We start from the raw sequence: 11999 nt of genomic DNA, 5'->3' as shown, positions 1-11999 counted from the left end.
CATCCCCACAGGGCAGGGACACCTTCCACTTGGCCAAATTGCTCCAGTCCCCTTTAATCAGGCCTTGAACACTTCCAGTGATCCACACCTTCTCTGGGAAACCTGTTCCAGTGCCTCGCCACCCTCACAGTAAAGAGTTCCTTCCTAATATCGAGTCTAAATCTGCCATCTTTCAGACTAAAGCCATTACCCCTTCGGGAGCGTCTGCCCCAACATGTTGCAGATGTACCCAAAATATCAGTGGCTGGTTCAGAGGCAGCACAGAGTGCCTGTGTGGCACTGCTAGCTCTCCTTATCACATGAGGATGCTGGCCTCTCTCAAGGGTGCTCTGGTACTTGAACATTGTTATAACTGATAATATCTTCTCTTTGAAGCTCAGAGAAAATCTAAATGTAAGGAAAATCATGGGGCCCTCTTGTCAGGGCAGGAAAGATATGAGGGCTGTTTGCTGTGATAAACTGCCACCCCCTTGTGCTCAGTGCACATGGAGTTGTGGCAGACACTGGATGGTTACCCATTGATCTGAGAAAGGCAGACTTTGTGCAACTGCAGAAAAGCTAAACACAATTCCTGGTGTGGCTGTGTGGTGTGATGCAGTCACTCACTGAAAATTCCTCCCCTGACTCCCTGGGAGCTTAGCAGGAGGGAGCAGTGTGATGGAAGAGGCCAGCCAGAACTCCTGAGGACCAGCTTAAAAGACCAGCTTAAAACAGGGTGTATCATCAGCCAAGTATCACAGCTCTCCACCTTTTTCCTCTGTGCATTCCTGCTCCCAGAGCCCTGTTCCAATGAAGGTGGGAAGAGTGGTGGCAGTGGCCTCCAGCTCTGCTGGGGAGGAGGTGTCTGTGCTGCTGCTCCAGCTGCTGTTCCCGTGTCACTAGGTAGAGAGGAGCACCTGCTGTTTCTGTGTGTGAGCAAATGTAACCACTGCTAAGGCTGCTTTCATCCCTGGACTAATGTATGTATTCATGAGGAATGAAAAACTTCAGTAAGAGAGGCAAAAACTTCGTAGTGTTGTGCATGGGGCATCATTCTGAGAAAAAAAAAGGGATCTTGGCAAAAGGAACTCCTCCTGTCCTGTATTTTGTTGAAGCTTGAACAGCAAGAAGGCAGAATTCTAACATGAAGCCGAAAAAGAGCAAATAAGGCAGTATATGTTACTGTGGTCTGTATGCACCAGGCCATCAGATGATTGAGCTGGCCCCTGGTTCTAGTCCCTCAATGGTTTGTATTTTACAATTTGTGAACACTGAATATATATTTGGTGGAAATAATGCTGGTAGCTAGACTGTAGCTTAGCTACTGACTGTTGCTGGCAAATTTGCATTCTGTGCAGGAGTCCCAAGTGAACAGAATGAGCAGATATGTTGATTTGTTTGGGAGTTCCTCAGTTATTACAGAAAAGCTGCAGCAAAGAGGCAGGATGGGTTGGGACTGGATGGTTGGAACTGAATGAGGAGAAAAACAGCAAAGGGAGAAAAGTAGGAGGGGATGGAGGTGTTAGTTACCTGCCCCACCTGGTTATCCTTGCACAGAAGGAAAACTGGTACTCTTGGAATGGTGGCTGTCTATCTGGAAGGAAGCAGCCTGACATGGAGAGATTTATTAAGCAGGAGTTGTTGTAGTCATCAAATGAGCAGGGATTTCTATTGCCTAAACCTGGCCTGAGAGAGAGAAAAGGAATGGCTTCATGTATGTTCCCACAGGCTTGGAAAGAAGAGGTGCAGAGGAGCTTATGATTTATTCCTTGTGTTCCTGTGACTAGTGCTTTGTGGTAGTGTTCCTTAAAGGTTAGAGACAGGGCCAAAACATAATTCAGCATCATTGTTAATTATCTATGAGGTGGAAAATCTTCAGGCAGACTACTTACAGCTTTATTGTACCTCTAATTATTGTACCATTTGAATTAATTAATTTGATTTATTATTAGTAGTAGTAGTGGTAGTAGTAGTATTATACAGGTGCTTAAATGTCAGACAGAGATTAAAAATCAAGAATTACTGCAATAATCTAAATGATAATTGATCTCAAGCAGTGACTGCATGTTTAAATATTCTGGCCAGTGACAAATAGCTGTTAGATTTTAACTTCAATTACATGAAGCAAAATACTATGTTTGGGCTACAGCAAGGCCTAAAAATGTGATGAACATCCCAATATCTGAAAAATGGGAAGCCCAAGTTTCCTATAACAATTTAGATACAGATTCTGCATCTCAGTGTGATTAGAATTGCTAGCTGAGTTATCTTTAAGTCTACAAATGTCCCTTTTAGGAGAATGCTCCTTCTGGTTTGGCAGAAGGCCCACCAGAGCAGAAGTTGGCAAAGAAGGAGCTGCACTACAGTAACTTAGTGAGCTGCACTTAAATCAACACCTGCAAGACCTGTATTGCATGGACATTTACCTAACAAAGAGTCTCTAACCACGAGGTTACTGTGGAAAAGGGAAGGGCTGGTGATGGCACATATTGTGTTTCTTTCCTGAATCTTCACTGCAGACTGGGGTCATTTTGGAGCCTTTGGTAGAGTTAGTGTCCTCTCCCTTATCTGTGAACCACAGCAGAGCTTAGGTGTCTCTCTCTCTTCCCAGGCTTGGGGACTCCAGGGGTCTAGTTGCCCGCTGTATGTCATTCAGAAATTTTGGATTCTAATGGTCACATAATCTGAGAGTTAGGTAAGTAAAATTTGTCTTTAGGCAAATTGCAGCTTTGGAAATTATCTAATCATAAGGTTTCACAACTTTTCAATCTTACCTGTTGGGCATCTTTAGAAGCAGCTCATCTGACTTTTTAATTATTTGGAATGGTCCTTTTGCATGGCACAACTATGGCACCCACTCCTTTTTACTGCATTTATCAAAGGAGAAATGCTCAAGTAGCATTTAATGCACTAGTCCTGCAGCACTCCACATCAAATTGTGCATGGCCACAGTCCAGCTCTCACTAGCAACTGTAGAAACAGCAAGCTTATTTCAGGGAAAAAAACTGTCTTTCAAAATGCATCAATACAAATAGATATTATTTCAAATTTTAGGTATTATTTCTTCCTAGTAGTGAGACCAGCCAGTGTATGGTATGGTTCTTCTGGAAGTGGCATGCCTCTGTGGACATAACTTTGAGACAATAAAGCAGCTTTTCCTAGCTAATATACTAGTTTTGTCTAGTTTATCTAGATTATATATAATCTATACTAGATTGTCTAGTTTCCTAAGCAATCTGCACATTTTATTCAGTGCCCCTTACTGAATCTTTGTGGATTAAGAAAGACTGGTTACCCTGAAGGGTATGTAACATCAGCTGGCCACAAACATTGCTCTAAATGCTGTTCAAGCCAGGAACAAATCATCAGGCTTTGTAAATCCCCACAGAGAGTTGTGCACTGATTGTTCAGGCTGCACAATCATTTCTCAAATGAAACACAGCTGAAGTGCCAAATGCTGACTCTCCCCAGGCTGGCTGTTACATATGGTTATGTCTTCCTAACCAGTTACCTGCTGTGGCTAGGCAAAGACAGTAGGAACACTCAGATTATTTTAATCCTGATTATACAAGATAATTCTGAAAGATAACAAGGGTTGAAATCATTAACTGTAATAAAACAGGGTTTATTATGTGCTCAAACCAAGAATATTAATTATGCTCAGAATACAATAAGGTTAAAGGAGGGATGGAGAGTTAACCAAATGCTGCAGCTACAGGTCAGCAGTTCCTGTCTCACCCTGCCTAAGAGCCCAAACTGCTTTAGGATACAGCTCTCACAGTCACATCCCAGCTCCAGACTGACCTCACTGGGAAGTCACCAGTTACTGGTTAGATGGTGAACATATTAGACTGACCTGTGAAATGCAGCAGCTATTTTTCTCAGAAGTTCATTTTTTTTTGATATTGTATTAAGATAGTGTGGGGACTTCAAGAAGCACAATGAACAGTCTCAAACACTGTCAAACAAGAAAGTTCCCACAAGGGAAGCTACCACAACAGGACCTTAGAAGAAGCACAGATGGCAACAAGGAAGGCAGTAATACCAGACCTAACCAGAGGTGAAAGTTTGGAATTAACACACTGGACAAAATTCTGTTGGGCAAACTGTGGGGAAAGCACTGACAGCAGCAACAGGAAGATGCCACATCTGGTGAGGCAGATCTAGGTAACTTTCTGGACAAAAGCTCCCACCAAGGCAAACTATGAGGAAGGAAGTATCTTACACAAGTGCCATCCCATGTCGGGTGGGAACAGCACCCATGCCTTATGGATAACAAGGACTTGGACTGTGGAAAAGTGGTACCTCCACAAGAACACAGGAACCCCCACCAGCAAGCAGGCCAGGATGAAAAAGGTCCATCAGGACATCACAGGATTCCATGTGGTGGTGGTATCTTTGCTTAGTCTCTCTCTCACCCTCTCTTTCTCTTTGCCTCACTCTCTTCTATCTCTCCCTACTTGACATTTACTGTTTGCACCTTGATTCGGGCAGAGACAACTCAATAACCAGATCCTAAGAGATAGCAAGCCAAAAAAAAAAAAACAATCAAAAAACTCTGTGCAGCATTCCAGCAACACTGTGTTTGCCGTGTCCTCCAGGGAGCAGCAGTGCAAAATCCTGTCTGCCACAAGTGAAGGCCCTCCACTGGAGATGCACCTCTCTTATTTGGGATACAGTGTCTGTGAGATTGGGCATAGTGGGAGACCACAGCAGTGGGGAGCTAGAAGCAAGATCACATTTGGAGCAGAGGAGCAGAACAGCACAAGGGAATAAAACAGCTGGTAGAAAATAGATGGGGAGGAAGAGCCTCCCCTGAAGGAGCCAGAAGGCACATGGATGATAACAGGCTGCTTGTTTGGATTTGGAGAGCAGGCCAGGGTGTGTGGAGCACAGCTGCACCACAGCAGTGCTAAATGCTGTGAACATTTTCTATTCCATCTCCCAGCTGCACCACCACAAGTGATGACAGGTAAGTCTAAAGTTCAGAACCCCATGACCAAATACAAACTACAGGAATTATTACAACTTACTGAAGTTGCTGCATGCCTGATGACTCCTGGGTTATGGTGTGGTTTTGGGTTGTGTTAAGGGCACAGCAATCCATGGAATGAGTTGAAGGCCATGGGACTGCCATTCTGAAATGAGTAATTTAATTTGAGCTAGGATATTGCTGCCATGTTCACCTTAGTGTTGATCAGGATCAAGCCCATATTCTTTGCTACTACCTAGAATTTAGTCTCTGACATAGATTTACCATATGTTTCATCCAATTAAATGGGGATGATTGAACCTGTCATTTTCAGTCTTTGATCTTAGCTTTGAATTAATGTGCAATTGAAAAATGTATCCAAAAATATATCATAGGGGCTTTGCAACATCTAGTTTTAAAGTTTCATGACCATTTTAGACAGAATAACCTGGTTAGATAAATGATTTTGCTTCTCTTTTTAGATTTCTAAGGTATTTCTGATGCTGAAGAAAAAACATTTTTCTCTGAAAATAAAATAGCCAGCTATCAAGACTGATTCTCTGAAGTCCACTGCATGAACTTTACCAACTCCCTTCTTAATATTACCTAACCTGTAATTTAATTGGATATCCTAGATCTCTAGAACTCAGACATGAATTATCCCTGTGAGTGAGAAAGTGAGAAAAGAAAGCACAAAAATCATAGCGACATTAACTTAAATAATTTTCTAATTAATAAGATATACAAGAAATGTTTCCAGTACTGTAAGTCAGTTTTATTTAAAAAATAGAGTCCAAACATTGTTTTTTATAAGGTGCAACAGATACACTGTTTTCTACAATTAAAAAAAAACCCCAAAACAACAAACAGAGCCAAAGCAAAACTATAGTCATAAATATAATGTCATTCAAACACAGAATCAGTGAGTCTTCTGTAATCCTTAAACATTCTTTTTCTGCTTCTTCAAAGCATGAGAATTAATAATTAGTGTCACTGGGACAGCCAAAGGGTCTTTCTAATGTCATCCATTTCCGTACTTTATTATTAAACTTTCCGGTACAGATTGCTTCAAGGACACAACAGAAGCTGAAAGTAACTTAACACAGTTCATGCAAAACAAAGGTACAATACTGAACCTCCATCACTTAAAGATTTTTATTTTGGTTTAGTTGGGCATTTTTAGAATAGTTAGAAGGCCAACTGCTTGAAGGACTGAACTGAGGTTGCATAATTCAGCAGTATATACTAAAATGCTCGTGTAACTCAGATTGATAATGCTTCGTGACTACCTTGTACAAATTCAAACAAAGAGGGCTGAGATCTGTGCCTCTTGGAGTCTATTCAGTGCCTTCTGCAACAAATTTTGGAATACAGACGGAAAACAATGCCTGCTAATGGGCTTGTTAAGGGGAAATAAATCATTACATCATAACTGCATTTTTTGATTTTTTGATTTTTTGATTAATAAGCACGTTATTAATTTATATTAAGAGTGTTCCCTTTCAGACACCACTGTGCAGAGCAATAAAGGCTGTAGCATGGAGGAAGTTTTCTAACTAGCAAAGTCTGTCCTGTCTCAAAGCCCTCCATGTCATTCTAGCATCAGCCTCAGCCTTGATGATAACACCAGGCAGCTGAAGTTAGCCATGAGAGTGCCACCCCTGGACAGCCAGATAGCAGCCCCTGCTCTGGTTTAACATCTTCTGAACAGACACGGGAACAAGGAGCAGCACTACATGGTTACATGTCCAAAGCTTTTTCCTTTGACCCCTTAGGTATTTAGAGCTTTCCATCTAGAGAGGAATGTGTTTGACAGAAGAGAGCTGTACACCCATTCCCCTGCCTTTTACTTGGGTGGCAGTCCAGGGTCAAACTGCATTCACAACAACTACATAAATCTCAATTCCTTCTGCTGGTGCTTGCTACAAATCACCATGTTGGTTTTTTGGGTCTTGTTTTTAAGTCCTGAGGGCTCCTCCTAAGTAGTCAAATAAGGCAAGGCAACAAGCTATCACAGGGGTGACTTGGTTTCAGTAATCAGGCCTTTGGGTATTAATGGGAATTAACCACACAAATCCATGCCAATGCATAACCACAGATGGAGTTTAACCTGATAAGACAAGTCAATACATACGTGAATTTGTATTCACAGCCAGATTAACCTCAGTTAGGCAAATCCATGTCTTTTTCTCATAAAATTATAATGTTTTTCAGTGTTGATACACTGTATTGGTTGCTGTTAGCAAACATGGAAAGTAGAATATGGTCATACAGTTTTAATCCAAGAATGAGATTGCTCTCAAAAATCAGCCTTTTTAGCTTAGTCTACATCCCTTAGATTCTAGAAGTTATGGGTAGAGACTGACAATTGTATAAAACCCCATTTGGATTCAGTTGTGGGAATGAGCTGATTTTATGATGGCTTCTCTGTTCAAATGAGGGAATCTAGTGTTTATGAGCATTGTTATTGACTTGGTTGGTTTTTTATGAGTTTGGCTGCTGACAGCTTCATAGAAAAATGTAAGAAATAATCACATTATGTTCTATTTCCTATTTTCAGAGGAAAGGGGTTGCTCAGTCCTACAGTTTACATGGTGTTAATATTATCCCATTAATAATACATTGTACTGCAGCTGTTCAGTTAACAAAAAGTATACACTGCAATATTTATGGGCTTTGGCCAGAACTACATATCTTTATGTCAGTCTGTTGCACACACCATTGTTAGGTGGAGTACTTAACAGATTAAAATTATCCCTCTGCTTCCGTTTCTTTTACTTCAGCAATTCAGGCCATACCCTGTGAATGCAGTGGGACACAGGCCAGAAGGAAGCAGGGTCCCCAGAGATAAGGGGAGGAATTTGTGACATAGAACTTCAGCATCCAACTCAGGGTGCACCTGAGCAGCTGTCTCAGTTCAGGGACACAATAATCATGTACACTGCCCACGTTAGATCAACAGGCTGGCATTGGGCTGGGGTGAGCAACAGGCTGTTCTGGCATGGAAAGTCATCTCTATCCATGAGGAGCATCCAAACACCACCAGTTTTCTGGGTGAATTTGAACAAAAATACCAGAGGTCTTAGATGCCTAAATGAAGGGACCATGAGGTCTGAAGGGGATTCAGAGCACAACCTTTCTCCAGTCTTTAAGTTTGCATCTATAAAGGAAGGGCAGTGTGAATTATGTGTTACAGGGAGTACAATTTGGTATTCTGTTGCTGATAGCAGTATTGGCTAAAGGGTTGACCCTCTTTATCTCACAGAGGACCAGAACAAGGGTTTAGGAAAATGTAACATTTTTACCTGAGTGACTTAGAGGTCTCTACCAGGGTCTGGTAAATCTTGTGTTCTTGGTGCAAACAGATAAATACTTAAAGCTTTCCTATGATCATTTGCATTCTCAGTCCCTCTGATCTTATCCAGTCACAGTGCTGTAGAGAGGAATTCCACAGCCCTATGACTGACAAGTGCATAAAAAGTAGATCTCTTACAGAATAAGGGTCTATGACTGTTAAATTAATTTCAGCCATCTCTTGGCAAATACAGACAAATGCCAAGAAAGAGCAATGACAAAAAGGACCTAAGTGGACAACCAAGAATCAATGCAGAATGTCATTCACTTGTGAAAAATTGTGATGTACATAAGGGAAGACAGTGAGGGATTCAATCTCTGGTCACTAACACTGATGAGAGACAGATACCACTGTCCTTTTAGTGCTTTTGAAAACTATTTTATGGGCTTCTATGTTTTTTCCAGTTACCACAGCAAACCACAAAATACTAAATTTTACAGTACTTGTATGCAAAATTGCATAGAGAGATAATAAATTCTTACAAATAAATCCCATTTCAACATTTATAAGGGAAAGCTGGTTGACAGAAATGCTAAGCAGTATAAAATTCAAAAGACTAAAGCAGGGAGCAAGGGACACTACATTTTAAAGTGATTTGAGGCATAATCTTACTCTTAAGACTTGATTCATTAAATATTTGACTTGATTCATTAAACATTTACAAAATAAATGAAGATAGCAAAGTCTTTCATTTAAAAATATGAGAATTTTTGTTTGTCATGAAAATGGTATAACTCAGTAGCAAACAAATAGCCATGATTCCAGTAACAAAAGCAACTGACACTACTCATCTACACTCAATGGCTTGGAACACAAACCTTTCTGTCTCTTAGCAGCTTGTACATGAACAGTGTCTGCTACCCTTCACACCTGCCTCAGGAGTTACTGTGACCTTGATGCCTCCCAGTGATGCTCGTGGCTCTTTCTCTCCAAGCCCAGCATCACTCACACCCACCAGTGCTCCAACTGAGCTCTTGGGAACCTCATTAAGGAAACACAGCTTGATGTCTGCAGCTGCTCAGAGCTTCTAAACTGCCTCCCTCATTAAATAAGTGCTGTCCTGCATCCACTCCCTCTGTCAGAGGCATATCAGGCCATTCCTCATATCTGTTACCTTTTTCTCTTTAAACAAGATGAAACAGCAAACACAGCCTTCGTGTTAATCTAGAAGGGATTCCTGTGGGGTTACTTTCTTCTTCTTTACCAGTCTAGTTAAACATGATAGATTCAGGGTCCTGGTTTGCCATTTGAGCCATATGTCTTAATACATCCTTTTTAGTTATGATACCCAGCAGCCTCCTATAGGAGAAAAGGAAGTGAAAGGTCAACAATCTCATATATCATCCAGGTTTGTTCCCTGTTCAGCTGCAGGGACATTTTGTGAGTGCTTCCATACAGTACTGTCCATCTCATGTATTCCCCGATTATTACCTTTTTATAAAAGTATTCTCACCTCATGTATTTCTGCTACCCCAGCCACGATAGTTAAGTGAAATACTTTGGTTTATTACCTCTTGTTGTTGGGAACATGACTGAATGAGGAGCTACAAGAATTAATAATTGGTACAACAAAATAATAAGTTTCTTTAGGCTCAGGCTGTGAGGACCAGCAGTCAAACCCGAGGTATCAGTGGTTGGTAATACACAAAGTAAGCTAAAGCACAGGGTTTCTGAAACTCTCACTGACAGCATAATTCCTTCAAATTTAAATGATAATTTCTCATTTATGTGAACCTAAATGAATTATATCTGTCAAGAAAGATGAGGCCTATGGGATGTCTGGCCCCAAGAGTCAAAAAAATTCATAACCTTCAGTATTCAAGGGCTTTTTAATTCCAGTCCTTGAAGACCATTAGGCACTGAATATTGAAACTATGTCACTGTTAATAGTTTTTCCACCTTTCATTTCACATAACTTCTAAAACTCCAGGTATAAATTTCTGAATCCAGGCACCTAAAATCAGAACCTTTATCTGTGTCCCAATAATGGTTCTTATTTTCTTAATGCTGAGGATACTGCATTGACAGTAACAACTGACATGCAATATTTTTGAATAACAAAAAGACTCTCTAACAGGAGAATAAATTTTAGTCTTCCACATTTGGAAGTGATGGCTGTGGTTTGGCTATCACTAGATGCTGGGATGAGCCACAATGCCCAAATATCTCAAATTCCATTGGAACTATGGGATGTTATGTCTAGTCCACATGGTGCAGCTTTTTATTCTCCTAATTTCATTTTTGCCCACCTCCTTCAGCTGTTGAGGGCCTTTAGTTTATACACCTTTCCATTATCCAATAAAGAAAGTTGAATGGAGTCATTTTCCTCCAGTGATACCTTTATCACAATTTTCACAAACATCTAATCTAGCTGGATGTCTCAAAACAGGCATATTCTTTGCAAACAACACTGCTTCCAGATCTGCCTCTGCTGAAAACTGAATGATAGTGGAAGTCAGAACAGTTTATTTTTTATTTATTTTTACTTTATGTAAATGAGAATACACTAAGAATTTGGGGGAGCAGAATGAAATATAACACCCTGCACCATTTTGGTTCCAAGTCTGACTTCTTTTGCTGCCCTGGAGAGACACAGGTGAGGTTCCCTTATTCATCCACTCACAAAATAAGACAAAATAAAAATGTTCACTTGGCTGCCAGCTACTCACCCACTGCGAGTCACCAGGCACTGCCGGAGCCCGAGCTTTCTGAAGATATCCACCACAGTTTCCATGGGCGTGTGGTCAGTGACGGTGAAAGGGCTCAGGTTGAGAATTCTCCGCAGTTTCAGCGGGTGGGGACTGTTGGGTGGCACTTCTGGGGGATCCTCGGTGAAGTACACGATGGAGTTGCTCACCACCCCATCCTGGCGCTGGCGCGCATTCTCTGTACAGCACAAAAATTGGTGCAGACAGTGGATTAAGTTTGGTAATAAAAAAAATCACTCCTTTGGAAAGCAAGGTTTGATTTTGTCTTTAATGTACTGAAATCCCAGAAATTTGGGTCACTGAGTAACCTTGAACTTCTTTGAGCCATCACTCCCTCGAAGCAAATGTGGTATTTTTATAGGCACATATTTTTCCTTGGTAGGGATAATACTTTTCTGAATAAATATGCAGCTCATTGCATTTACAAACTTCACTAATCCAATTTCTGTCAAATTCAGATCACTGTATGTAATTTCCTCCATTGTGAGAATCACAACAGAAACCTTATTACATGTCTGAAGGAGTGGAGTCAACAGCTGTGTAAGATCCCAGCTGGCTTGGAGCAAAACTTTTCAGTGGGTTTGGGAAAATGTGGACATGGTAAATGGATTTATGAACACAAAGCTGGGGAAAGACAAATTCACATTCCAGGGGTCCAGGGGTGGTGTGGGTGTTTTTCTAGATCGGCACACCTTGCTGGCATGCAAGGGAAACTTTGTGTGTTTACAATTAATGCCTTAAATTGTTTGCAAAGCTAGATTTTAGAAAGGAAAAATAAATTACCTTCCTACTTAAAGGAAAAATAGTAAAGGGAGGAAAAATATAGCTGTAAACAACACATGTGTGACCATTTTCAGAAGTTCAAAAGCTATCATTAATACTTGGATCAAACTACAAATTGAACATTACTACATCTGGAGTTGGCATGATCAGTATAAGCCTTCTACTTAAAGCATGCCCCAAGAATTACCACTGGAGTACTTTA

At 40.9% G+C, this 11999-nt stretch overlaps 1 protein-coding gene across 1 annotated transcript in view; it reads right to left on the bottom strand.

Annotated features, from left to right (window-relative positions):
* Nucleotides 1-8951: 8951 nt before the first annotated feature.
* CLCN4 (chloride voltage-gated channel 4) overlaps nucleotides 8952-11999 on the bottom strand; it is a 39564-nt gene continuing 36516 nt past the window's right edge. The window contains exons 11-12 of the mRNA XM_054271646.1: nucleotides 10976-11192; nucleotides 8952-9605 (exon numbers count right to left, since the gene is read on the bottom strand). Of these exons, the coding sequence (XP_054127621.1) occupies nucleotides 9515-9605; nucleotides 10976-11192 (308 nt within the window). The 3' untranslated portion in view covers nucleotides 8952-9514. The remainder of the gene's footprint in view (nucleotides 9606-10975; nucleotides 11193-11999) is intronic.

The sequence above is a fragment of the Melozone crissalis genome, unplaced genomic scaffold, assembly GCF_028551555.1.
Source record: "Melozone crissalis strain CALT ecotype California unplaced genomic scaffold, PUWL_Pcris_2 ptg000013l_1, whole genome shotgun sequence".
In the NCBI taxonomy this organism is placed as follows: domain Eukaryota; kingdom Metazoa; phylum Chordata; class Aves; order Passeriformes; family Passerellidae; genus Melozone; species Melozone crissalis.
Note: the sequence above shows the minus strand (reverse complement) of the source record. Positions and strands in the feature narration are given on the sequence as shown.